Source organism: Oreochromis aureus, linkage group 2 (genome assembly GCF_013358895.1).
Source record: "Oreochromis aureus strain Israel breed Guangdong linkage group 2, ZZ_aureus, whole genome shotgun sequence".
Taxonomy (NCBI): Eukaryota; Metazoa; Chordata; class Actinopteri; order Cichliformes; family Cichlidae; genus Oreochromis; species Oreochromis aureus.
In genome coordinates this window covers 8073312-8101133 of record NC_052943.1, presented here as the reverse complement: position 1 = coordinate 8101133, position 27822 = coordinate 8073312, and the positions used below count along the sequence as shown (strand labels likewise).

General features: G+C 41.6%; 4 protein-coding genes across 8 annotated transcripts; 2 read left to right on the top strand and 2 right to left on the bottom strand.

The window, feature by feature from the left end:
* Window positions 1-2691: 2691 nt before the first annotated feature.
* On the bottom strand, window positions 2692-8784 carry trim105 (tripartite motif containing 105). Of its 4 annotated transcripts, none has more exons than XM_031745172.2 (8): window positions 8670-8778; window positions 8432-8582; window positions 7884-8226; window positions 5292-5387; window positions 4612-4845; window positions 4456-4469; window positions 4205-4320; window positions 2692-3968 (listed from the first exon to the last, which is right to left on the bottom strand). In XM_031745172.2, exons 3-8 carry the CDS (start codon window positions 8169-8171, stop codon window positions 3409-3411), a joined length of 1308 nt encoding a protein of 435 aa, XP_031601032.1. In that variant the 5' UTR covers window positions 8172-8226; window positions 8432-8582; window positions 8670-8778; the 3' UTR covers window positions 2692-3408. The 4 variants fall into 4 exon arrangements, with proteins under 4 accessions (XP_031601032.1, XP_031601033.1, XP_031601030.1 ...); XM_031745173.2 differs by having other exon boundaries at window positions 7884-8200; XM_031745170.2 differs by lacking the exon at window positions 8432-8582 and having other exon boundaries at window positions 8670-8784.
* A 3334-nt stretch (window positions 8785-12118) lies between these two features.
* On the top strand, window positions 12119-17158 carry npy7r (neuropeptide Y receptor Y7). 2 transcript variants are annotated; one of them, XM_031745144.2, is made up of 2 exons: window positions 12119-12238; window positions 14906-17158. In XM_031745144.2, exon 2 carries the CDS (start codon window positions 14940-14942, stop codon window positions 16053-16055), a length of 1116 nt encoding a protein of 371 aa, XP_031601004.1. In that variant the 5' UTR covers window positions 12119-12238; window positions 14906-14939; the 3' UTR covers window positions 16056-17158. The 2 variants fall into 2 exon arrangements, with proteins under 2 accessions (XP_031601004.1, XP_039478645.1); XM_039622711.1 differs by lacking the exon at window positions 12119-12238 and adding an exon at window positions 12391-12541.
* Window positions 17159-18028: 870 nt separating this feature from the next.
* prelid1a (PRELI domain containing 1a) lies at window positions 18029-23081 on the top strand. The gene is made up of 6 exons (XM_031745311.2): window positions 18029-18171; window positions 18717-18825; window positions 20329-20554; window positions 20650-20763; window positions 21053-21131; window positions 22195-23081. Exons 2-6 carry the CDS (start codon window positions 18734-18736, stop codon window positions 22314-22316), a joined length of 633 nt encoding a protein of 210 aa, XP_031601171.1. The 5' UTR covers window positions 18029-18171; window positions 18717-18733; the 3' UTR covers window positions 22317-23081.
* A 103-nt stretch (window positions 23082-23184) lies between these two features.
* On the bottom strand, window positions 23185-27126 carry mxd3 (MAX dimerization protein 3). Its single transcript, XM_031745206.2, has 6 exons — window positions 26957-27126; window positions 26177-26276; window positions 25976-26005; window positions 25737-25851; window positions 25061-25226; window positions 23185-24899 (listed from the first exon to the last, which is right to left on the bottom strand). The coding sequence occupies exons 1-6, from the start codon at window positions 27024-27026 to the stop codon at window positions 24787-24789; spliced, it is 594 nt and encodes a 197-aa protein (XP_031601066.1). The 5' UTR covers window positions 27027-27126; the 3' UTR covers window positions 23185-24786.
* Window positions 27127-27822: the final 696 nt, after the last annotated feature.

Sequence of the window (27822 nt, the reverse complement as noted above, 5' to 3'; positions counted from 1 at the left end):
TTTGATTGCAGTAGCCACCATTTCTCAGCGTTTGTAGATCATGCCAAGTTACGGTGCCCTCCTGACTGTAGGAGCAGTGTGGTTTGCATTTAGATTATTTACTGTGTAATCAGGATAGCAGTGGGACAAGACAACTCTCACAGATCAAGGCAGATCCAAACTTGAGTTTGAATCTCAATCTCAGACTTTTTATTTGCCGTTTTTATCCTTTTTTGCAGAAACTTCTTGCAGACAACTTGTATACAAATCACACAGGCTCATGAATAGACCTCCCAAAATCATTCAGATCAATTTAGTTTCATCTTATTAATACAGTGCCAAATCACAACAGTCATCTTGAGGTGCTTTATATTAAGCAACGATCAGACAAGCCCTCATGACAAAGAACTTGGTGACAGTGAGAAGGAAAAACTGCCTTTCAAACAGGAAGAACAGTCCAGCAGAACCAGCTCAGGGAGGGGCGGCCATCTGCCACGGCCTATCTACACTTTCTCTTGACTTAGCCACTCCATAATCCATCCCGTTCTTTATGAGGAGACAGGGATGGTATGTAGCTACTGTTGGGTATATTTATTTAAGATGGTGCACTGTGGTGCAACGGCTGTGTGGAGTTTGCATGTTCTCCCACCTGTGACTATTATGTGTCTTCCTCCCACAGTCCAAAATTGGCCATAGGTGTGGTTGTCTGTGTCTCTGTGTCACCTCTGTAGCCTTCTCCAGAGCATACTTTGTTTCTTGCCCTGTGACACCCAACCTAAATCTGGTAAATAAGGGAAAACAGTTGGATAGAAATTTGAGCTTCTTTAGTGTTTAGTATTTATACCACTTTCTACTTCTTCACTCTTTACTTGACTACATGTATCACAACCATATATCACATACAACCAGCAGATTAATCATTGAAAACTATAAGAAAAGAGTTTTTAATACAGCAGTATAATCCTGCTTGAGGGAGACTATTCATACTTAGGGGCCTGCTCTCATTAACAAACAATACTTAAGTGAAATTTTAAATTCAGACTTTTATTTGTAACAGATTGATTTCTTCATGTGGTTTTAGTGCTTCTATTTAAGTAAATACAAGAAGTAGGCATAAACGTTTCCACCATGATGGGGATAAAGTTCTTCTTCTTTGGTTTGCGCCAAACATCCCTGTTGTTAATGTGACTGAGCACCTCTTATCTTTGATTTGAGTGTCCAAGTCACATCTTTCTTTCCATTTGCCTTTGTGTCCCTTTGCTTTAATCTTCCTTTTAGACAGTAAATCCAAGGTCAAATTTCTGTAGTCTTTCTTGTAAATGCATGCCCTTTGACACCAAACAGCTGGAAAGAGTTACAGTACTTTCAGATTCTGCTTTACTTCCCATCAGTTTCGGTGTTCCCTTTTTTTCTCTCATCCTTTTTCCTTTTTTGGAGTGGTCAGTGCCGCAGAAACTGGCAGCTATTTGAAAGCTACGCCACTTGTGGAAGATTTTTCTTACAGTGGAATGATTTATTTCAAATTATTTTTGAATCCCTCGCTGCTTGAGGACATTCACAATCTTCTTTTTTCCCTGAAGACCTTGGAGAGCTCTTTAGATGTTGGCATGCCGATATGAACAGATTTGAACAGCTAAGAGAACAGCAGAGGTTAGATAGTTCAAGTCGTTATGAAAGGACTTATTAATATTAATATCTTTTGACTTTTTCCACCACTGTTATTCTGTTGCAACTGAATATGTTAAAAAGGTCAATAATTTCCACAGGGTGTACTTCCTTTTTCACAAAACTAAAACTAAAGCAGATTTAAGAGGAAATGGCGAGGAAAGCTAGAAGTAATGACTTTTTATACAATTGTGTTTCTCGAGTTTTAATAATAAAATATTAAATAGTGTTGCTTTGAGATACAAAGGATACTCAAAGGCTCTGTAGAGCTGAGTGTCCCATTAGACACACTGGCTACTGTTTAGATCTATTACCATTATATTGCCTTACATGTTTTAATTACAATAAGAAACATCTTGTAGTATATAGATGTATATCACACCCAAAAGGCACAAATGTGTTCCACAGAGTCAAATACAATGACCTGTAGAGAAGAGAAAAACAAGAATGTAAAAGGTTTACTTCATCTTTTACAGCAATGTCGCTAAACCTGAACATGTACATAAAAGAAAGTGTGTGATAACAGCATGATGAATGCATATTCCGTGTAGCTGCTGTGCAGAGAAAAGCACAGTTCCCCCACCGGTCCAGTTTATTGTGCCACTTTCCCAATCAGGAGGAGCAGGCAGCAGCATCCTGCTTCAGCAGAGAGCCCCCCTGAGGCCTGTCCAGAAGACCCACAGGCAACCCCACTGTCACTCTGTTTATCTGACCTTTCACCTGGCGGGAGGAAACAGGACGTCGGTGCTGTCGTGTGTTTGCAAAGATAACCGAAAGCCCGCCTGTTTTTGCTGTGGAAGTGTCAGCGATGGCTTGCGCGTTTAAAGAAAAAAATACAATAAAACAAAAAATTCCAGTCCAGGTGCAGGCGAGTCAGCAACCCTCCACCGCGTCTCCTGTTAGGATAGCTTTGGATTCACATCAGTTGCAGTGTGCAGTTGCGAACTTTGCTTTGATGGTGCTTAATAGCATCCTTGATTGTTTCAAGTAGTGTTGGGTTTTCACTTCCACAGCGTGTGGCGTTGTAGAAAAGAATCAAAGGCAGTGTTTGAGGAAGAAAAAGTGATTTGGTTTATTTGCATAAGCACTTTATACACGAGGAAAGGAAATGACTGAACGTGCACTCGGTGCATGTACACAAGGACATGAAACATAAGGGAACAGACTGGACAGGAGGCATAAGACTAATTTTCTTAGCTTAGGAAAATGCTAAAAACCAAACTCATGATACATGGCTTCAAAATTAGGCACATACATAATGAATAGAAACGAATAAACAGATTGTGTAGGAAATAGAAAGAACTCAATCACATACCAAATCTTGTAATAAAGTGCATAATAACCTCATCCTGACTGAACTTGGTGATTTTACAAGTCAGTCTAAAGACAGCCTGACCTGGTAATTATTCCGATTATCATAGAAAAACTCATTTATCTACATCTATTAAACATACCTGTTGAAGACTGAGTATGCCATTAATGTAATTTGATGCATCTAAGCTAGAGCACAGCGTTTTAGTACTGCATTTAAGCTAATTGGTCCATGAGCTTTGGCACGATGATTACTACAAAGTGGATTTTTTTTTTTTTTTTTTACTTCGATGAGTAAGACAATTTTCAGAACATTTTAAAGCTTTTAAGATAGAAAACAGCATCTTGCAAAATCAAGTCAGAAATTTGTGAAAAGAATGTTTACGTCACGCTGATTCAAATAATGGCTGATAACCGTGTTGTGTGAGAAAGCATTGATTGATTGGAGCGATATCAGCCGGACAGAGTGGCAGGAGGGTAGTGGAGGAGCTTTATGGGCTGAGGTTTGTGGCGGCTGTCTGTAATGCATGGGCTAAAGAAGGGGAACGCCTTGCCCCTCGGCCCGTTGGCGAACGAGTAGAGCAGACTCATGTCGTCGGCGTTGTAGAAGGAGACCCTCCTCTCGTCGCAGTCCAAGAAAACCCCGAGCCTCTGTGGGGAAGATCTGACCCGGAGCCTCTCCCATGGCTGCGTTCCCACCGAGTACTCGTTCCCGTTGCGCAGCCGCAAGGTCCAGTAGCCGCTTTCCGGGCTCAGCTTGATCCGAGCGTGCCTGTTGACATTCTCCAAGGCCACTCCCAGGTCCCACTTAGGGCTGGTGCCCACTTCTACCTCCCAGTAGTGTCGACCCGACTGGAAGCCCTGGGCAGCCAGAATGTTGACGCACTGGAGGAAGCGCTTGTTGTGGTTCACGTGGTGGGTCATGACGTTAGATTCGACCGCCACGGTTTTGTCTCTCGAGACTTGAATGCTCGGGTGTGCTGTGTCGACGTCAAACGTCAATGGGGAGGGACCTATGGGGTGAAACAATTCATTGGGAGATAAAATTACTCTAATAAATTCAGATTTTTACGCAAAAAAAATCCAAAACAACCCTTTCACAGCATGACAATGGTGCCACTCCTGTTTCCACCTCAACAGCTTATTATAACACTCCACTCATTTTCCCTTAATTACTCCCATTATTGACTCAGAACCAGTTTTCAGCTCCAGTCATTTTGTGTCTAATGAAGCATCGGGGGGAAATTACCTGGTTTCAAAGACTTGAACATCCTCCTCCATGTGATGTATTGTAAGGGAGCCAGGTATTTGTTGCTGAAAGCATTTATATCAAACTCCGGGGCGACATCCACCTGCACACATGGTCTGTGCAAACAAAAAGAACACAGAGTTCGGATCATTCGCTCTCAGCGTAAATTACTCTAAATGTCACATGAGCACGATGTGTGCAAAAACTGTCACGAGCAATTAATCGGTCACAACATGGAAATGAACGCTTACCTTAGCGCTGGGAGCTAATGAGAAGAAAAGAAACAAAAAAAGTCACGTTAACAGCTTGTTTGAAACGGGTTCGTGAAAAAACATTCATTCCCAATTAGATGATTTTATACTACCAGACAATAATATAAATAGGGTCACATAATTTTCAATTCCCACCTCAGTCAGTACGATGTCCTGGGTGGGAGCGCTGGCCTCCTGCAGCGCTTTTATATTGTCCTCCAGCTCCTTCGCTGCCCGCTCCGTGACCTCCAGGTGGTGCTGGACTTTCACCAGCTCCTCCTCCTGCTCCCTCCTCAGCTGCTCCAGCGTACAGGCTTCCTCATCGTGCAGGATCTGATGGAGAGCTTGGAACTCACTTTTGACACGAGCCTGGAGATCTGCCGCGACCCTCTGAGAGGGAGAGGGATGGATTAACGTTAGAAGAGCGGGACTCATCGTGTCGTGCCACGCATTTACTGAACATGTGGCTTGCTTGCTTTAAGCTCTAAACATCTTGCAGAACAACACACATCTCAAGAGAAACAAACAGGTGGGAATGAAGCCACAATTAGCATAAAAGCTCCATGTGTCTGACAAGTATTGCATAAAGAAGGAAACGATTTCCTTTTCATCATCTCAGCCCAGCGTGCGCGGCTAAAATTTAAGCTCTTATCCCACATCTGTCTCCCTCAGTTTGGATGTCATGTTGTTTCCGTCGCTCCTGCTTTTGCACAGTTTGTCAAATTCTGCGCCACTAAATATGCACATTAACATGCTGTAAACAGCCATTAGAGAGGGCCGTGCATGTTCTTATTTCTTAAGTGCTGCCATTCCTTTGGATTCCCACATGAGTGTACCTTTATAATATTCATCTTTTCTTTGTCTCTGTGAATGCTGTTGATGAAGTCCTGCTTCCTCAGGCGGTGGCTCTCCAAAGTCTCCTTCAGTTGTTTCTGCAAAGTGGTATGCAAATCTAATCAGCATGGGGGATAGGAACACTAAAGCAAAGAGACTATGCAGAGAATGAAGGAACTCGATAACAGTAAAGGGGGGAATAATTAACGACAAGAAGTTAACGCTATTCAAGACACAGGCCCATCTGAGAACTTTGCTTTTGTGCTGTTGTTGAGTTGATCTGCCTCACATTCAGAGGTTTTTCTTATATTCTGCGTGTATTGAGGAGGAAACATCATAATACATTACAATCTAATGGAATCTACTACAACTACAGGCCTAGGAAGAACACAACATATTAAAAGGTCCCATATTATGGAAAAGCATTTTGATTGTGTTTTATTATGTTCTTAATCCACTTGCATATGTAACATAAAAGCTGCGAAAATACACCTGCCTAAAGCTTGGACTAGTGATGTCAGTAGAAAAAAAAAAAAAATCTTACACAAAAAAACCCCAATAGCAAAATCTGCAATACTACTCATTTTTTGCAGAGTATGTACCAACATGGGGATGCATAACTACAAACTACAACACCAAAGATGGCGGCTATTGCAGTTGCAGTAATAGTGCCGGCTTGCGGAGAAAGGTAGTAAAAGTCGAGTACGGAAGCACTTTGCATTTGAGGCAGATGACCAAGGGTTGGAACTACATTTTTAAAAGATGATGTGCAAACGATGCTATCTTGACTTTCACACCAAGTGTGGAAATGCTTCAGAGAAGAGGCTAAAAGATAGACATCTACATATGCTTACATTCATATTACGCAACAGCATTGCTGTTGTGAAATCAACTGTGTCTAAAGTTAAATGCTTGAGCTTGTGACATTAGCAGGATACTTAGCAACCATGCTAACACTTCTGGTAACCAAATATATTGGTAACATTTTCTGTTCTGTATTATTCTTACTTCTATATACAGAAATGACACGGACACAAAGGATTAGGGTAACCTTTGTGTTTTTTTTCTTCTTTTTTAATTTGAATTGAATTGAGTTTTGAGAATCAGGTAATTATGCTGGTACTAGTACCGACTACTAAACTTCCAGGAAAGCTAAAGAATGTACTGGCGAGGATGAAAACAGTAGCAACATACACTGAAGCCAAAATGTCATTTTTTTTGTTAAATATAAGCTACATTATGCATTTTTTTGACTGCTTTGCTTCAGACTGAACTGACAAAAACAGGTATTTTTTCTACAAACACATGACCGTGCCATCTTAATTAGAGCCTACCCAATATAGGCTTTTAAGACCAATAATGATATTTTGTGATTTAAAAAAAAAATCAGATATATCAGCTGTTATAAATGCTGATAGTCATCAATCAGCAAATAACTGACATTGGCTAATAATAGTGATAAAGTCTATTCTCCATCTCTATTTATAGTATTTAAGCTGAAGTTCAAACTAATATGAAATGGGATTATTATTAAGGAAAAAAAATGGCTTAAATGTTTATAGCCTGAAACACATGTTAAGGTATGTAAAGTCAGAATTATAAAGGGTGTGGGCCCCATTACCTAATTGGAATCACTGAGCTGGAGTTCTCAACCATGTTTGTGTTGTTGGTCATGATCCATTTTTTATTTTTTATTTTAATGCAGTTATCTTACCAATATTATGGGTTATTGTGCTGTTAGCTGGTGTAACAGCTCCTCAAAGAGGCTTGCACTCCATTTGCACGCATCTGTGCGCACGCAATGGACCTACGCAACCTACACAGGTGCACAGCCGATAATTTAGTAATCAAGTATTTTGTTCACATGTGGTGTCTTTTGGCCTAAAAAAAATTAAATAAATAAATTCTAAAATTCAGGTGACTTTACAAACCAGTGGTTGATGCCTCCATGGTCTGTGGTTTGTTACTTTAGCTTTTTATGTTTTGTATGGTTTCCAAAAAACAAAAGCAAGAAAAAAAAAAAAAAAAAAAAAGACAAGTTGACAAGTTCATTTGTCAATCGGGAATCCTTAGAAGTACCTGTACTTTTTATGTTAAGCGAAAGTAACCAGCTGAGGCCTCAAGCCTTATATTTGCTGGACAGATCAATTTCTTATCTGTTGTCTTAGGAAAAGTGGAAAAGGATTTTTTGTCTGTGCTAAAACCAGCAAAACAAACAAACAAAAAACCCTACAAGTATTTTTATTATTCTGTTTTATTATTCTGTCAGTGTATATTAATGCCTCTGCTGTGCTTAAGTTGCATAACCTGTAATACAAAGTATTATAAGGGGGAGTGAAGAGTGAACTTTGGTCTGAGCAATTCAAACAAGGTAGGCTGAGGCGGAACAACAAAACAAACGTGGATGTGGACTGAAACATGAATTATTGAACCCAGATGTTACTTGCTGGTCAATTGCTATTGATCGGTCTACTTAAGAGCACAAGGTTATTTGTATAACATCGCAGAAGACTTTATTTCTTGCTGACCCACAGAAACTGTCTGGAAAACCACCAGCAAGTCAGTTAAACATGAAGTGAGACTGAAATACAAACCTCTAGGTTCTTGGTGTAAGCATCCGAGGTAGTGACACGGACCTTCTCCACCATGGCTGCCACAAGGTAGTTAGTTTGAAACTGCTTGGAGCTGAACTCCTTGCGGCATTGTGGGCAGGTGACAGGCCCCTGCGTTCCTCTCCAGTACCTGGATATGCAAGATTTGCAGAAATGGTGCATACAGGCCAACATGACAGGCTCTCGGAACAGATCACAGCATATGGCACACGTCAGGTCCTCTCTCAGACTGCCTCTGGTGGACTGAACAACAGCAGCAGCAGCAGCCATGATGAAGGGTGCTGTCCTCTTTGAGATCCCTTCACAGGAAGTGAAAGCAAAAAGTCTGAAGGCAAACAGAAAAGATTACCAATCCACTTCTGCAAATACTTTACAAGGAGATAGCTTCGATTTTTCTGTCAGCTGCCAACAAATGAAAGGAAAAACAAATAGTTCGCCTTCAAACACAGCAGAGAGTGCAGCTACAGTCTGAAGTCCATCACTGATAACAAAGCGGTGCAAACAGCTTAATACTAGCACTAAGCACCTACTTGATGGTGCTCAGCAGTGGAAATCAGGTGCCATATCACGGGGCTTGCGAGCTAGCTTGTGATTTGTATTGTGAAGGCTGTGTTTACTCAGGTGGCGTGTTTGCTCTTAACTGCCTGGATCCTGTTAGCGTTTAGCTACGTATAGCAGCCTCTACAAAACAATAAAAACCAAAAGACATTTCGGAACTTCAATAAAGTGACTATAATCGTCACATAATTAATACTTTGATGAACTTACGTGGTCTGTTGTTCGGAGAAATTCCAAACCGAATACGTCAAAGTTCGCCCCTCTGCTCTCTACTCCCTACTGCTGCTACTGTTTGGGAACAAATAGTCTTATATTCTGCGCATGCGCACGCCACAAGCCCGCGTTTGATTGGTCCGTGTGTTTGACGGCGAACAGCAGATCGCAAAGAGTTTTGTCAGCAATTTTCGATACACACTAACTGTTTATTTTATTAGGTACACACGTTCAACTGCTCATTAATACAAATATCTAATCAGCCAATCACGTGGCAGCAATTCAGTACATCTATAGGCATACAGACAAGGTCAAGGCGACCTGCTGAAGTTCAAAGTAAGCATCAGAATGAGGAAGAAAGGGGATTTCAATGAGAAACGGGTGTTGGTGCCAGACAGATCTGCTGATCGACTGGGAATTTCCTACAAAACCATGTCTAGGGTTTACAGAAAATGGTCTGAAACACTGAAAATATGCAGTGAGCTGCAGTTTTCTGGGCTTTGTCGATACTAAAGGTCGGAGAAGAATAACCACACTGCATAAAGCTGATAGGAAAGTAACATTAACTCAAATGACCACTTAACAGGAAATTCAGGGTAGAATTCACACAGACGCCCCAGAAATGGGCAATAAAAGATCAGAAAGATTCTGATGAGTCTTGATTTTGCTGGTACATTAGGCAAGTATGGTCAGAATATGGAAAACAACATAAAAGCATGGCTCCATCCTCGCTTGTATCAAATGTTCAGGCTACTGTTGGTGATATTTTCTCGACACACATTGGGCCCTTTAAGTACCAGATCATGATTTAAACACCACAGCCTGCTTGAGTGTTGTTGATAACCATATCCATCATTTAATGATCACAGTGTACCCATCTTCTGAAAGCCGTTTCCAGTGATATGACACAATTCTCAAATTAGCTCAAAGTGGTTTCTTGAATGGGTTCTCTGTATTCAAATGGATTCCACATTCAGTAGATCTCAATCCGACAGCTCACCTTTGGGTTGGGGTGGAAAGAGAGATTCACGTCATGGATGTGTACCAGACAAATCTGCAGCAACTGGGATGCTATCATGTCAATATTGACCAAAATCTCAGAGGAATGTCTCCAGCACCTTTGCCAGTCGACCAATATTTATTTTCAATCTACCTTTTTCACTTCCTCCACTGTCTGTTGCAAAAGCAGGGAAAGACTAAGACTAAGACTAAGAATTCTGATGGAACAAATCCCTTATAAATGACTATTAAGTCTCCATAAAGCAAAAATCTAATAAAATGGGATTGGACCCTAGTCTCATGTAAAGGTCAGGCCCCCACAACAGTTTAGCCTACATTTCATCCCACTAGGGCTTAAATACCTCGGAGTCTCCACCATTTGGTGTTAGAACTGAAAAAGCTTCCCAGATGAGAGGTGAAACGTCTTCAAGAAAGTTATAGAAGTCCGGTCGCTTTTCTTTCCAAGCTCCTTAGATTCCTTAGATGGTTATTTGTTTAGATTTCTGAAAGGTTCCTCCGGAGCCACAAAAGACATTATACAACAGATTTCACATTACTTGCTGCGATAAGTGAACTGAACTCAGTGTGTAAAATGAGTGGATGGTTTGTGGAATTATAATGAAATTTGCTTGATATCCACTATTGCAAAAATCTACAGTCTGTCTCAAGTTGCTAAAAACCTCCAAACTCTCTGAAACATTACCAAGGATATGACCTCAGTGTCATTAATGGTAGCTCCAGGCATGCTTGAAAGGAATGTGGCTATTAAATTTCAGTTTAATAGGGGAGATACAGGACCACTTCTGCCTTCTTGGACATGGTGACCAAGTCCTTTATAAAAGAAAAGTTCACCAGGAGGAACGACTGGAACATCCCACACAAATGTTTCTCTGAGGAATCCAATTTGCAAGCTTCAAAGGGAAACTATCCTTTAAAATCAATATCTAAAATCAAAGAACTAAAGGGTCTAATCTGCATTGTACGGTTACCATCTGTCAAGTGTGTATCCCCGGTGGGAAATAACAAAAGGAAAAGGGGGGAAAAAAGCACAAAAGGGATTTCTTAGCTTGTTTTAATTACACAGAAAGACAGACAGACAAACAAGTTGCGAGGACACCCACAGTTTGTGAGACACAAGAAGTGAATCTCAACCATTCTCAGTCCCAAATAGCTCACTAACCACTTTTATGAAGATTAATTTGAGCCCTTCCAGGTGAATCAATGACATAGCATCCTGAGAAAACTCTCAACACCGGCTGAGTGACCCAGGCATGCGGAGGCTGGTGGATGGCTCTTTTAATTGGAAGAAAAAAGAAGTGGAAGAGAGAAAGAGAAAGAACCAATCAAGTATAATCTCCGGTGCTGAGATAATCGGTGCATCAAATTATTCTGCCACAAACTAAAACCAAAGAGGTTCGAGGATCCTATTAAGATTCTGATCAGGTGAATTCTTTTCAAACAATCACGTAGGTTGAAAGTACAGTAAAAAAATTTCAGGACATTTTTAAAGTCTTTTAATCCATTTATTTCAAGGCACCTTATGATCTTTGTTGCTTTTTGAGTTTCACTTTGCTTTTGAAGTTCCTCAAAAACTGTCCAAATAAAAAAGTAATTTTTGTCCCAGATGATTATTTACTGTCGTCTTGTTACAGAGGGAATAGCTGCAGACACAATACAGTCATCACCCCCCCCCCCCCCCCGCGCGCCCCTCCCAATAGAAAATAATCCAGGTAAATGACACACTCCGAATACTAAAATATTGACTGAAATCTCCCACGACACCCCACTCAAAGGGTCAAAGGGACTACAGTTTAGTGACTTTCTGTGCCATCAGCATGAACTTTAATCTATTTTAGGTATCGTGGGAGCTCACAGGGGGAAAGCCCACGAGAGGCTCGTTGTTGTCTTGTATTGTTTTCTGGGCTAATCAACTCAATATGACAGTTAGCTTAACAATGGCTGTCTGCAAAGCAACACGAAAATTGCGTTACGCTGCACTTTAAATGTTTTTCATTAAAGAAATTAGATCAGTTGAGACAGTGATTCCGAGAATCAAATATAAAATCATTTAAATTATCTGCTTTAAAGCCATGTTTTGTTCCAAAGTTCATCAAATATTGTGCACATGAACAAGGGCAAAGCTTCGAGGAAGGGAAAACGGAATGCTTGGCAGGAACTAAATGAAATAACATTGGAGATGAATTTGGCAAACCCAGTGACGTAGCCTGAGTGTGCTTTGGCACTTTAAAGGATGCTTTGTGGTGTTTTATTTGAGTTCTTTGCCTGGTGAAAGAAAATAAAATAAATGCCGAATATTACAAAAAAAAGTGTGATTTGCAAAGCGCAAACCCTGCGCAGATCTCCAGCCTCTGTCTCTGGCAGGCTGGCACAGATGTGGAGGCTTACACTGAACCCTGTAAACCTGACTGAGGAACACACAAAACAGTCGAGCCACAAGATGCGCACCAGGCGCTGCACGCTGGGAGGAGCTTCGAGATTTTTTCCCACTTGTTTCATGACACTCTCCGGTGAAGACACGTTTGCACAAAGGAGATATAGGGGGACAGGTGAGTCGATTAATGTGTGGATAGACTTAAAATGGATATTGCGAAGCTATAGTTGTGGGACATACATGGACTCCCCCTATGAGGTGCAAGACATGATTTCTCTGCTCTTTTGTGACAGCGTAACCTGTAGCTGATGGAACTATGAAATGTGCGTAATTTGGATAAAAGAAAACGTGCTGGATGAAAAGAGTCCAGACTGCGTACCTGAGACTCTTTGCGTTGGAGAGAGACGTTTTGCACCTGTCAAGTCGGTTAACTAATCTCTCAAAGCTCAGTTGGAGATGTTTGAATGCGCACTGCTGAGTAAGTTGAACAAAATGGCACAAATTACGCACCGATGCAAACTCAATTAGAAATAAATCGCCTCGTTATTATTTGGTAATAATATGTAGAGTTTGCTTGAATTGAATCCGGTTGTGCTGAGGATGTTTGATCGAGCAGGTGTAGTGGCACAAGGCTCCTATCATTGAACAAAAAAGGGTAAATAATGCTTTATAAAGTGCATGGCTTAACCTGCCTGGTGCAGCGGTGTGTACCAGAGGGGTCGAGGCAGGGTTTTCATGTTCCTCGGGTTACTGGCACTGCAACACCTGTTGTAGCACCATGATCACATCTTCGGTGATCCCTACATATGGATTTCGAGGCATCTTACAAATCAGTCAACTATAGGTTCTTTTGTCCGATGTCCTTGAGTCTCTGTTTTCTCTTCACCGCTGATATTTCAAGGAACCGACACGTATGAATGGTTTCAAATCTCAGGGAATTGTGCAGGAGCTTGGAGACACGTCACATCTGCAATGCAATACCTTTAGTTTAACCGTAACATTATGGGCGAGAACACAATGCTTCCAAATGCCATTGGCTCCACTGTTTTACTGTTTTAGTAAAATCGTAGAAAAAGCGATGATGTCAGTGAAAGATAGTCTTTCTAGTGGTTTTCAGGAAATAGGCTGGATCCCCCGAGAAATCAAAGAGTGTCTGTCACCAAAGAGATGACCTCTCACTAAAGGGTGACCTGGTTTGTCTCAGAAAACTTTAAGCATTAAGTGTTGGCCACAAAAAATAAAATAAAATAAAAATCAATAAAATTTGCAAAGCTTAATCAGGCCCATAAGGGCAGGTCCAGGTTTTATGATTGAGAATCTCTAGGAAATGGATTTCCTCAAAGCATCTTATTGTGGTTAACACAACATAATGCAATCTACATGCATTTGCCTAATAAGGATGAGACTTGGCTTTTATCCTTTAAGAGCCAAGCTGCAGCTGTAGTTATACATGTCATTACAACATGCACTGTCTGCACTCAGCAGCGGCTCTTGGCTGTACGCAGGTAAACTGCCATAAATGACAAGATGATGAACTACAGAATATGTTTACTTATCTAAGGTTGTTTAATGTTAAGCACAAAAACACAATGTTCCCTTTATAAGATTCAGACTATGCATGCAACCTGCCTGCAACTCTAATGATGCAGCTTTGAACTGACTCACTCTTGATCTCACTGCTTCCTCCATCATGTTTTCTTTATTCTTTCTAATAGTACAGGTTTTCATGTCTCTTAGAAAAAAGTATGTTTTTTTGCACAGCACAGACAAAGATATTCCACAGTAAATAGCTCGTGATATCTGGTTCTATTTTTGCATAGGGCTTTCAAGAAGCTGCTACAAAACAAGCCGTTCTTCAGTTGATTGTAACTGTCGATCTATTCATTAAAATTCATGTTTAATTTTCTTACTTTTTCAGAACATTTACCTCCTTGACACAGTCGTGGACAATTGTTCTAATAATGAGGACGTACGAATTAGAGGCATCTCATATCTACTAAATTGCAGTGTTTCATTATCCTTTGGTTAAACACTACATGTCTTTAATATCAGAGTGGCATTTGCAGGCGATATATAAAGGGAACAAACAAATAACTGTGGAGCCATGTTTTTTAAGAAAGTTGGATTTTAGCTCTCTTGCATTGCAGAGCATTGAAAACACCCTCTTAAAATATAAGACATGGTTTGAAGTACAATGCATCACTAATAATGCCCCTTCTCTGTCCCAATACACTGACAGCAATGTCTGCAGTTCACTTCTGTGAGTGACAGAAGGTATTACAGCGTATAAAAGACACGAAACAAATGGACGTAGAAGAGTAACACACCTCGACACTTGATCAAAGAGCTCTAATGTTCAGATTCCCATAGCTATACTGCCAGTATCCAATTCAATTTGACTTATTTTATTTACAAAATGCTTAGCATGCTTTATATTGTAAGGTAAAGAGTCTACAATAATACAGAAAAAACCTCAGTAGCCAGACAACCCCCTCTGAGAAAGCACTTTTTGACAGTGGGAAGGAAAAACTCCCTTATAAGAGGACAATATCTCACCAGAACCAGGCTCAGGGAGCTGTGACCGCTTTGGGGTGAAGGGAGAAAGACAGGACAAAAAACATGCTCTGGAAGAGAGCCAGAGATGAATAATAACTAATATTTAAATACAGAGTGGTGTGTAAACACCAGTGTGCATGTATCTGGCATGAGAAGTCTGTGAGGGCTTAATTGATGTACATCCTGGAGGTAAGAGTTCAAGAAATGCTGATCAGGCCTCATGAGAAATCTGAGACCTCTGATGGGATATTCTCTTAAACAGTTATTTTCTGTTTTCTCTGCTCAGGTGTAAAGTCAGCCTTGATCTAGCATCTTCCAAAATGAGCCCACCGGACATATCCAACAGCACGGGAGAAGAGGAGGCTGGAGAAACCGATCCCTTGTTTCTGCTTAACGACAGCATGGGCTTGCACCAGCCTGGATACCACACTGACATCATCAAGCACCTTGGAGTCCAGATCAGCCTGATCACAGCTTACTCGCTTATCATCCTGCTGGGGCTGCTGGGCAATGCTCTCGTCATCTACATGATAGTTCGCTACAGAAACATGCGAACAGTCACCAACTTCTTCATAGCTAACCTGGCCCTGGCAGACCTTCTCGTGAACACCTTCTGTTTGCCCTTCACTCTGGTTTACACTCTTCTAGAAGAGTGGACATTTGGGGCTGTGTTGTGCCACATGGTGCCCTTTGCCCAGGCTCTGAGTGTGCACGTATCCATCCTCACCATGACTGTCATAGCTCTGGAGCGCTATCGCTGCATCGTGTTCCACCTCGGAATGCGCCTCACGTGGCACTCGAGCTTCCTCATCATGGCATTCACCTGGACTGTGTCTGCTGTCCTGGCAGCACCCCTCGCCATCTTCAGAGAGTTCCGCTATGAAGAGATCCCGTCCATCAACCGGCGCTTTCCCGTCTGCACTGAGAAGTGGCCCCAAGTGACCAGCAGGGATGGGCTCATCTTCAGCCTCTCAATGCTGCTCCTGCAGTATATCATTCCTCTAGCCATCATCAGTTACGCCTACATCTGCATCTGGGTCAAACTGAGAAATCACATCAGCCCATCAAGCCGCAACGACAGCATCAACCGTCGCAAAAAGACCACAAAGATGCTGGCGCTTGTGGTGGTGGTGTTTGCCATCTGCTGGCTGCCCTTCCATGCCTTTCAGCTGGCCATCGACCTGGACCTGGTGCTCAGGCTCGAGGAGTATAAATTAATATACACCGTGTTCCACATTGTGGCTATGTGTTCAACTTTTACCAACCCTCTCCTGTACGGGTGGATGAATAAAAACTACAGGAATGGCTTCCTCATGGTGTTCCGGTGCGAAGACAAGCCGGATACTTTCCACCTGGAAGGCTCATTCAGGACTCGCTCCTTGAGGAGGACGACTCTCAACGGCCGTAACGGCGGACACCCTCCCACTGCTGTGTGACTTGATTTGCACGTTTCAAAGCATCTGTAGAATATGAACGTATGCGCGCCCCTCTGCTCCGTTGGTGCTTGTCTTTCAAAAAGTAGCCTTTTTTTTTACTTTAACGGTTTGATCTTGAGTATCTGTGTCACTGGAGAAGACCCAAAGCTTTGCATGCAAATTGCTTCATGTGAAGTTCTTCTTTCCTTTGCTAACAGCACTAGTAAAAACAACAGTCGTCAAACCTATTAAGAAATGTGTTTAAGGTGTTTACTTAGGTGTTATTTAACTTGGTACAGTGTATAATGTGTTCTTGTGTAAAATGAGGAGCTTTCTTTCGTTTGTTATGTCCAAATTTATGACACAGTCTGAAGGGAAGACTGTTATTACTGTGACAGTGAGAGTTTCATTTTTCACACCTGTTTTTTTTTTCTACTTGGTGTCTGCTCAAAAATTATCTGGATGGTTTTCAGCTAATTAATCCAACTGCTACATTCTGGATTAATTATAAGTGTTCTGGCAGCGTAACATTCAACCCTAGTTCAAGGAATCCAGAGGAGGCGATCGATACATTACTGTCCAAACAGGAAGTTAATTGTCCTCACCTGGCAACCAGCTGTTCCTGATTGGATGAAGCAGCGGGACCCTGTTTCCAGAGGAATGGGACTCTGTGGAGCGAGAGCAGCGTCTTATTGATGTCTTTAGCACAAAATGCAGCCAGCTGCTTCGCAGATTTCTTAGAAAAAAGAAACACTTTTGGAAGAAGTCAGAATGTGTGATTCTACATTTATTGCAGTGCTGATAAAGTGCCCTTTGTTGACTGTTTAATGAACACAGGAACATTTAATCAACCGCAGCGCCTCTTGGTAGACATAATGAGCCCCTATTACACATGCAAATCCTGGACCTGATCTGACTATGGGGAGAAACTATGTTTTGTGCATGTCCTTGTCAAATAAAGAGATCCAGGCTTGGATAAATATAAGTAAGTCAAGTAAATGGTAAATGGCTGTCATATTCTTCTGTGACATAGTATGAAAATGTACTGAACAATGGCAGCATGCAGGGACTCCCCGCATGTATGGTAAACCTGATTGTTGAAATATTCAAGTGAAAATTAAAAGGGGTGGATAGGAGATCTTTTTTTAGTGCAAGTCACATTTTTATGAGCCCTTCACATATTTTTTTTGTTTATTTTGAAATAGAAAAAAAAAAATAAGTGGGTCAAGTGAATCCAGTGAAGCATTTGTATGTGGCCTACACGTTGTGATTCATTATACAGCAGAGAAAATACCCATTGCTCTCGCATTACTGGCTCCTGACACCCACATTGCTGTTTTATTCCCTTGTTTGACCTATATCCCTTTTTAGTCCTGTAAATTATTATGAGAGCTGTGAGCGCTATCAGTACAAAGCAGGAACTCCAGCGACACTTGAGGGAAGATGAACAACTTTAATAATTGACCAACGCGTTTCGGCTTGTGGCCTTCATCAGGGTCAGGATGACCTGATGAAACGCGTTGGTCAGGATGACCCTGATGAAGGCCGAAACGCGATGGTCAATTATTAAAGTTGTTCATCTTCCCTCAAGTGTCGCTGGAGTTCCTGCTTTGTGAATTCTTTCATCCTCTATATGCACCTTGGAAGCAAGTGAAGTTGTGCCAGGAATTTTTTGCAGCGCTATCAGTACAACCAGCAGAACAGCACTCAGCTTGTATCCGTTACATCAGACACCATTGCAGTGGACGTGTGGACACTTTTCTTTTTTAAACTGGAACACATTATTTGGGATTCTGGGATGCACATTTGTTCAGGGAGTCCTAAAGATGCCAGATCCAGTTGTTGAGAACTGAGAGAACTGCATTCAAAATTCCCCCCTCACACGTCATTATTAACTTCAGACAGGAAGTCACACTTTGAGACTCTTCTGTGGCGTCTTGCACGGTCACCTGCTGCCCTCTAGTGTCCCAAGCAGGCGTTGCACACGCCCCACCTAACCGGATATAGCGTCGCGTTTGACCTTCCTTCTTGTTCCAGTTACGTTTGACATGAATTTCGGACTTTATCCGCGGTGAAATTCTTCCCGATAGGAGCGTAAAATGCAAATTCTCATTTTGTAAATGGTATCGCCGTGCAGGTAATCACCTTTTCATCTGAGCTGACCCTAAAAAATTTGCTTTTTGAATGTCGGTAGTAGAATTTTCTGGGATACGCTGTGCCATTCATTCATGTGGCTTGCCTCATGCTAGGCTATGCTAAAGGGGAAGCTAAAGAGTGCGGACGTGATAAAACAGGACAGCAGTGTTTTATCTCACGTTAGGCCTTTCATTGTTGAAATATTTCACAGTCTGCGGTCGTAATGAGACTTACATTATTTGTTGTCAGTCATGCGACGAGACACAGTGGACACAGCTGGAGTTGTGAGGTAAAAGGTGTTAAAGGTGAAGCTATAGTGTTTACCTTCAGGTGTTTATTGAACTTGACACCTGTGGTTGTAGCGTTTAGCTGAAAACACCAATAGCTTGGATTTATTTTGGAACATGTATATATAAGGGTCGTCATCGCTGAGTTGTTTTATCACATTGACACCGCTATTTACAGTTTCGTCCTGATTTGTCATCTGAAAGTTATCTGAACACATCTGGCTAACTATCACGCTCTGTTTGTTCTGTGTGTTTGCAGGGTAAACCAAGGGAACAATGGTGAAATATTTCTGCTGTGCAGGTCTGCTAAAAAACACCTGGGACCAAGTCTGTGTTGCTTTCTGGCAACGATATCCCAACCCTTACAGGTGAGGGTAGGGGTTTATGTGTGGATACACATTCGTATCAAACATCTTTCTTATAACCTGTTGTAATTTTTTTTAATGGATTGTTAACTGAACCCAATATGGCAACAAAAAGTCACCTTGCAATGTTAAGATCCTACAATTTTAGAGTCAAAGTCCAAACCCAGCTGATTGCCTCTTTCTGTAAGCACTGGAAGAACTCCAGTTTAACAGGAAGAGACTAACAGGTCCAGGTTCTTCTGCCATTGCTAGTTGGTGGGAGGGAGAGGAAAGAGAAAAAAGGAGACAAAGACACAGGGATGGAATATAGTCTGCATTATCATAGTTTTCCTAATCTGTACGCTTAAACGCCAAGTGTTTTGAGACTGCGACATCATCAGTGTGATTTTTTTTTTTTTTTTTTTGTTAAACTTCCACTTCATATGTTTTTGTTTAAGATAAACAAACCGATATATAGATATAGAAAAAAATGATACAAATTAAAAACACATATTTTATGTATCCAAATGTTCAGTAAACACTCCAGTTTAAACATTTTTTTTAGCATAAATATGATACGGTGTCATGTTGTGATGATCGGTGAATTCACTTTTGTTTCACTTTAGTTTCTTATGAGACAACTTTTGAGACATTCTGTTTTACAAACACAATGCTCAGAGAAGTCATGTGACTTACAGTCGCGTATACCTCCCAGACTTGATAAGTATATTCACCAACACTTCCTCATGTTTGTTCTGCTGATGCATAGGATCGTTTGTGTATACCCACTGCATTTTTTCCACTTGGTTCATCTTTGTTTTTATCTAAAGTCTATTTGTTGTTATTATTATGAACATTTTTGTTGTTATTACTTCAGTGAACAAGATTTTTTTTACATCTCTTTTTAGTTTTAGATTACAAGAACAACATGACTAGATTACATCTTAGCACTCATCTACTGAGATGGTTAAGTGGAAGGTCCTGGAAATTTTCAGGAAATGCACATTTTTGACTTTATCTTGCCAATTTTCTGCTGAAGATTGTTCACATAAAAATTAAATGGAGATAAAAAAAATTTTTTTAAAAAAAAGTAATAATACTTTAGGGGTCCAAGCAGTTTCTAAATAGCTCAGTTTCTTCACCATTCTGCCATTTTTACCAACCGAACTACCAGTTGGGTAATAAAGAAAGGGGAAAAAATCACCTTAGTCAAGTCACAATGAGTGTGAAAGCAAATGTTAGTTGTGCTTTTAATTGAATCATCAGTTTGTCCATTTCATTAAAGCTTAATAGCTCTTGTCAAGCTAAAAATACAATGTCTAGTTTAGTATTTCAGTGTTTGTCAGTGTTTCATAGAATGTTTAAATGTAATATATTTAGATTTTGAACTTGTGTGTGGATTAAAAACAACGTCTTATTGAACTGAAGCAAAAATAGAGATTTTTCAGGATCATAAACCTAAATAATCCTTGCATAGAGATTTCACGTCATCTTAATCCATCCATCCTCCTTCTTCTTCTTTCACAGTAACCATGTCTTGACTGAAGATATCATTTTCCGAGAGGTTACCCCAACCAACTGCCTCATTTCCAGACGTCTTTTGACCAAAACTAGCCGTGCCCCTCGCTGGATGGAGCGCTACCTTCCAAAGCACATGGCCAGCTCGGCATACATCATCGAGGACTCCATCGTGGACCCTCAGAAAAGGACCATGACCACGCTCACATGGAACATCAGCCACGCTCGCCTAATGGTACATTGGCGTTTGTGTGCCTTAAGCAGCATTCATCAGCAGTGCACAAAGTGGTACCTTTGGCTCATTTTGCTTTTGTTTTTTCTCGCTGGCAGTCTGTTGAAGAGCGGTGTCACTACAGAATTAACCCTGAGAATGGCAGCTGGACCGAGATTAAGAGAGAAGCTTGGATCTCCTCCAATGTCTACGGGCTCTCTAGAGCTATTCAGGTCAGTGGAGTAAAGCAGAGTGCTGCGCTACAAAACAGCTGAGGGAAAGTAGTCGGGGGTGACCGAGAGTAACACTCGCCCACCTTGCATTTGTTCTGTATTTAGAAACATAATACAGTGTTAAGATGCAACAGCTGAGCAGCTGAAGCTGTCTGCCAGGACCTGAAGTAGTAAATGACTTATGACACAGAATTATAGTAGTTGTTGACAGCCCATATGTGAGGATGTGAGTCATGTGTTGTTATGCCTCATGCCTCTATCTTTTATAACTTTGTTTTTCACCTTCCAGGAATTTGGGCTCGCAAGATTCAAGACCGGTGTGACAAAAACAATGAAAGGCTTCGAGTATGTGCTTGCCAAAATGCAAGGTAAATTATTTTTAGAATACTTACTCCCATTTAATTCCTATTTAAGTTTGTGGTTTATGTTAATATGGGTTTTCCAAATGGGTTCAAACTGCTCAAAAAACTTCAGGGAACACTTGATCTCCTCAGTGTAACACATGAGGATTGGAGCCCAACGTCCTTTAGCAGGATTTGTGCTCACACACCAACACTGTGCTGCTGGAGTGGCAGAAGAATTGTGAGCCACAGGCGATGTAGTGCTTCCCAGCATCTCCAGACTCCTTTATGCTTGTCACATGGACTCCGTGTCAATTTGCGTCCTTCTTTGAAGAGAATTGGCACTATCGGAGGCTGCATGGCATTGGTCTGCTGGCACAGGTCCCACTTAAAGACACTGGGACCTCATGGAGTCCGTTGAGATTAACACGCGTAGCCCTCTGGAGCTCATTCTTTAGTGCTCTGGCAGACCTCTGCATGTTCCTCCTCACACAGAGAGGCAGATAGTGGTGCCGCTGCTGGGGTGGATGGCCCTGGGAGACACAGCAACCCTTCTTGCAATGGCATGTATGGGTGTGTCATCCTGGAGGAACTGAACTACCTGTATATGCTGAATGGACTGCAGCTATTGTCTCAGTAGTGACTAGTGACACAAAGAAAACGTAAAGTTAGAGAAAAATCAGTCGGGGAAAAGGTGAGAACAATGGTCTGTGGTCATCACCTTGCAGAACTACTCTCTTTTTGATGATTGCCTTCTCATTGCCTCCCGCTTTACCTGTTGTCGCTTTCATTTACCCCAAAGCAGGTTAAATGGAGTCAGAGTGGTTTATGCTTCCTAATAAGTTTAACCGACTCTGTGTTAAACTGTGGTGATCAAGTGTCTCTCCCTTTTATTTATTGATTTTTTTCTGAGCAGCATAATATAATAACATCAGTAATTCGTGCATGGAACTGCATATGCTTCAAAAATAAAGGTGACTGTTGCTTTTTTTCATGAAAAACTGATTATAGTAGTAATTGGAAGTGTTAGCTGCTTAGGCACGAAAACCTGGATGAATCCAATGAAGAGCTGTGTTTTGTCCCCGTGTAGGTGAAACTCCATCGAGAACTTTAGCAGAGACGGCTACAGAGAGGGCGAGAGAGACGGCGCTGGCTGCTAAAGAGAAAGCCAAAGACCTCGCCTCACATGCCCAGAAGAAACAATACGTGTGACAAGCTACACTAATAAAGTCTTTCTGCAGCAGAACTCACCGATCCCAGTCATGGTTAGAGACCTCTGTGAGGGCGCATCCAACTGAAATGGTGGGTGGACCATAAAAGACCTGAGCTGGGTTAAACAGCCTGTTCCTGCCTCCCTCTTCATGCCGCACTATAAATATATTGCCGAGCGTATCTACGCCACAACACCTCAGTATTTACCAGAGACGCAGATCTTAGACAGGAATGGTTGGTTATTGCTGGCGCTGCCATAAAATGATTGTGAAGCTGTTGTTCGACCTTTGCTCCAGTCGTGCCCATTGTCTTGTTTTTTGTTTGTTTTTTTTAAACTCCGTTCCTTTGAGTATGCCTCGTCTAAAGCAAGTCACGTTGTCTATACAGCTTCTTATCCAGTAGATAAGGTCACTCCGAATTTGTGATTAAGGCATTCTCGTTTATGATTGGTTTCATCTGAGCGTTTTATTTAATCTTGCAATCAGTTGCTGGTTTAGTTCGCTCTACAACACTTGAATCGCATTACTGCAGCTGATCATCTCCTTGCCTCAAGTTGGACTGAAGAAAGTTTGGTACGGTTGGTGTCATTGCTCAACAAGAAATCTCTGAAAACTTGAATTGTGACTGTGCATTTAAAAAAAAAAAAAAAAAAAGGCGCAAAAGCTACCTTGAACTGTACATTCAGTTTAGCTCTGGTGATGCAACCCATGCAAAAATGTGTCCTTACTCTATCAGCTTGTCAATAAATTGACATTGTCTTTCTAATCACAGTGCTGTCTGTCAAGTCTGTCTGTGCACCAGCCCTGCTTGAGTTAGGTGTGAATGGATTTTTACCTCTAAAATGACTAATCACAAACACAACAGCAAATAAATACAGAAAATATTTATTCATTAAAAAAAGGAAGCTTACATCAGTACAAAAATGCTACATAATATTACTGGGTGGAGAGACGGATAAAGTAATAAGGCCTCTTGCATATACAAAAGTGAATTGAGGGGGTGGAAAGCACCTTAAGTTATTAAATACTAGGGGTCGACCAGTGTTCAGAGTTTCAAGGCCTTTGAAGATAAACTGTAAATGAGCCGCGCCGACTCTGATGCAGTCACCTCTTCTGTGTGTTTGAACATGGCTCATAAATAACAGCCCATCAACACCGATGTTACAGAGTAGTGCAGTTGCAGGCTTGGAGCAGCTCCCGGCACCTGCTGCAGAGCAGAGCTGTGTTTCCATGCTGAAGCAGCACATATTGCAGAAGTTGCAATAAACACTGCAATGTTATGATGTGTTTCTATGACTACAAGCACGGCGATTTTCCCAGTTACACTGAAAAAATCAAACGATGCACCTTTTGTTTGTTTGTTTTTACATTGATGCAATTTACTAAAACAAATTCATAGTTTATGTAGCCATAGCGTGCACACCGGCATTTCAGCAAAGTGTTAGGTTTATCTAAAAGTTTCAAATATCTGTTATCGGTGTCTTTGAAACCAAAAAATATAGGTCGACCCCTACTGAATACACAGAAATGAATATGTAATAGAGCATCAACTACATAATCATTAAAAGTACAAACTGCCTACCTGACTGGTGAATTTGTTATATGCATAATTAACAATTTAACTGATAAATGCACAAGTGAAGGTAGGAAAGACTTCTAGGAAACATTAGCAGTGAATAAAACTGCCATTAGGTCTCCGTAAGCAGCTCCCAAGTGCTCCTCTCACAGTTTTAAGTTCTTAAATTGTGAACTAATTCATATTTGGCAATGTTACTGAATTTTCCTGATGTCGATGTGCAAATATGACCTGCTTCTGTTTGCTGCTTTCAAATCTTTTTGAGACAAAACAAGTGCAACATTTGGACATTATGTGCAATAGAATAAAAAGGAGCAAAGTATATGACTGCACTTAGATATACAATAGGACACAAACACAAACCCCCCCCCGACATAGCACAGATTAATGTTTAAGTGCATGCTAAACGTGGCATACTGAGATATAAGCTTAGTGCTAGGTAAAAGCTTAATAGCATACTAAACCAGATCTGATTTAAGGCAGAATTCAGTACAGACATTCTGTAGTAAAGAATAAGTTAAAAGTTTAGAATAAAAGCCCTTAAAAAAGTGAATTATTAGAGCTGCATGAATGATTCGAAGTTTGACACCTCATGGCTTTCGGGGAAAATTGCATTAATGACTGATGCTAGAATACACATGAGTATGTGTTTGGTGACGACACGGCCCAGTGAATTTTACTGCTATTCAGTGCAAATGGACACCTCTCATTCATAACCAAAGGTTAGCTTTTAGCTGTTTGTCCGACGTGTGCTGTCAAGAGAATGCCAAAAAAATATGTTCAGTTGTACAGTAACATCTTCCTCCATTCTCCCCCGTCCTTTGTTTTTGGAATGTTTTTCTCCTCTTCCTGTCCGTTCGGTGACAATAAATCAGTTACCACTCGTGTACCGCCGTCATAGCCAGGCCTTTTCCAGGCTGGAGTAACAGTGGTCCGCGCCGGTGTGCGTAATGCTCAGTCCATCAGAGTCCACAAACACAATGCTCTCCACATCAACCTCCACATCCTCTGCAACAAACCCGAGCACAGATCCGATCCATCAGCAGAAATACGGCAAACTTCGCTCGTCACATTAAACTTGAACTTGCAATTTGCCTTTGAGGAGACGGCCAGCTCCTACTAGAACTGAAATAATTTGAACGTGAAATAAAAAGACCCGAGGGGCTTACCTCTGTCTGAGTCCGACCTCTCGGAGGACATGGTCGACCCCTGGCTGTCATTCCTCATCCTCTCCGTGCCCCTCTGCAGCTGCTCCAGCCGAACCCGCAGCTCTTGCTGCTCCCAGCGCAGACGGTCCTTCAGCTGCTCTGCACGCTCATCCTGCTCTTGCAGCTTCTGAACAGGAAAAAGGTGCAGGAGCAGAGCAATGAAGAAAGGATAAACAGTACAGGCAAAAGCAAAAATTGAGATTGCTAAAAGCTCTGTAACATGCACAAAACAAGCCACTTTCTATACACACAGTATTCATATATATTCAGAATATTTCATGTTCTTGACTAATTTAAGTGCTTAACTTTAGAAACACCAATTACGTGCATGTCTTTGGACTTTGGGAGTAAGCCGAACTACCCACAGAGAGCACATAGACAGAGGGGGAACATGCAAACTGCACACAGAGAGGCTGGATTTAAACACAGGATATTCTTGCTGTGAGGCAGCAGTGCTAACCACCACACCACAGTGCTACCCCACTTCATGATTCAGCATTGTTCTCTGTTTTGTCTTGTGCGGTCTCCTTTTAACACGTATTGTGGCCCTGAGAAAAGCACCGCATTTTAAACATGGCTGGGATGACAAGTAAACCAAACTCGAGTCAGATTCAATGCAAATTCGGACATCTCGCACCTTTATGTGAAGCTGGGCTCGTCTCAGCAGGTTCAGAGTGGTGTTCCTCATCGAGTCCGACGACAGTGGGACCTGCTTCTTCAGCTGCTCCAGACAGCGCCTCAGCTGTGCCCGTCTGCAAAGCACAATGAGAAAGAAGTGAAGCTGCAAATCCATACTTCCCTCTTTTTTTGGGGTTTGTAATCTCTTGATCTGACACATGAACTTTTACTGTAGCATTACAAAGAAAAGCCCATTACCTGTTTTTCTCCAGCTCATTGTGAACAGACCTGCAAACAAAGTAAACAAACAGACAGTTTGGTCAAACATTCACAACAGTGCACTCCTACTCAGCAGCTACTGCGTGAGAGGTGTTCAAGGTTAAAAGAGTGCCTTATCAAAACTGAAAGTCACACCGAGCCACACCCTGTCGTCAGTTATTTGTTATGTAATGCATTCACCTATTGCCACCAGCAGATATCTTCTTGCTCTTCTGCTTGCTTCTCCTGTCGGACTGAGCTGGACTGAGAGGCAGGACAGAAGCATACCCATGTTCTGCCTCTGCGCAGGGAGAAACATCACAGCTGTGTTACACAACAATCGCCGGCAAAATCACAGTGCACACTGGCTGCGACGTTAAAGGTGTCCTCATATTAACATGTGCGAATGCCGGTGGGACAAATCAACCTTTATTACGGCGTAGTTATAGTGTGATATAGCATCCGTGCTGTAGGGGAGGTGAGGGAAAGGAGGCTGAACGCAGTTTACTGCTGTCATCAGCTGGACATTTTGCTTTTGGCGCCATCATCCACTATCTGTTCGCTTTTATCCAACCAGCCTTACAACCTCACGCGTAAAAAAAGAGTCGGGATAGCGTCTACAGCTAGTAAGCAATGAATGAAAGTTATACTTTATAGGGTTTTCTCATCCCCCCCCCCCCCCTTTCATTCACCGGAGCGAGCGCTCAGCGGCGCCCGGATTCATTTTCAAACTGGTCCAGATTGGCGCCTTTGAGTACAAAGATGCGACCGATATGTAGGTCAGAGTCAAATGGCAAAACACCGCCCAAAAATAACCTTGCACCTAGAATCCCGGTTAAAACTTAAACAGCTGCGCGGTATGATGTTTCTACGTTATGTGTAGGTGCATACTTGCCGCCGGTTTATTGCGGATTTATTGTTGTTTTAACAATAACCAACCAACTCCCCTCTCTAGGCTGACAGTTGACATAAAGCGCTTACCCCGCTCTCTTCTCTCTAGAAACTCGGCAGCCCGAAGAAGCACCTGGATGTTGCACACTTGTCCTTCCATTGTTTTGTTTTTTTGCTCAAATGAAACGGCAGCAGGTAAACAAGCTACTGTGGTGCAAGCGTCAGGAGCCCGAAGTGGATGAAGCAGTGTCTGAGCTACGTCCTCAATCCACACAACACTAAACTGGTGGTGCGTTCAGGAGCGCCACGCAAACTCGGACATTTTCATTAAATTGTGTATAAACATTCCAGGTTATACCGTTCTACGTAATATTTTGACTAAATTCACTAACCACTCGGATATTATCATTAAACTTATCACGCCACATATCCCATGCCATCTATCGATTCATCCAAATCAATATGCTTTTCTTCTGAAACGTCTTTTTATTAGGGTCAAAGTTGAACTTCAGAAAAATAATGGTCAGCAGGATAGCGTCAGCGCTTTTTGTTCTGTTCAAATTATTTCTCATATTTCCCTTCGTGTTCAGCTTGCTGCGCTAAGTAGTGGTGTTTTTGTCTGTTTGTTTTTCTAAAAGTCGTTTTTCGTAAATTTGCTCATTTAAACCCCGGGAATTCTGGGTGTTGGTGGAATCTGTACAATCGTTGTTTGCAACCTAGAATACGCCATATGTGTATAGGCCCCGAAGGCGTCTAATATTATAATATAGCATTTATGTAAAATCCTATGCTATGCAAATGATAAACCAAGAAATAATGCTATAATTGTACTCTTTACACATAACAAACAATATCTGTGTTATACCTCCATCAAAATATTTCCGAAAGCATTGAAAGCACCTAAGACTGATTGGCCCTGTCCTTCCATAAAGTTTATTAAAAAAAAAAAGTCTTTC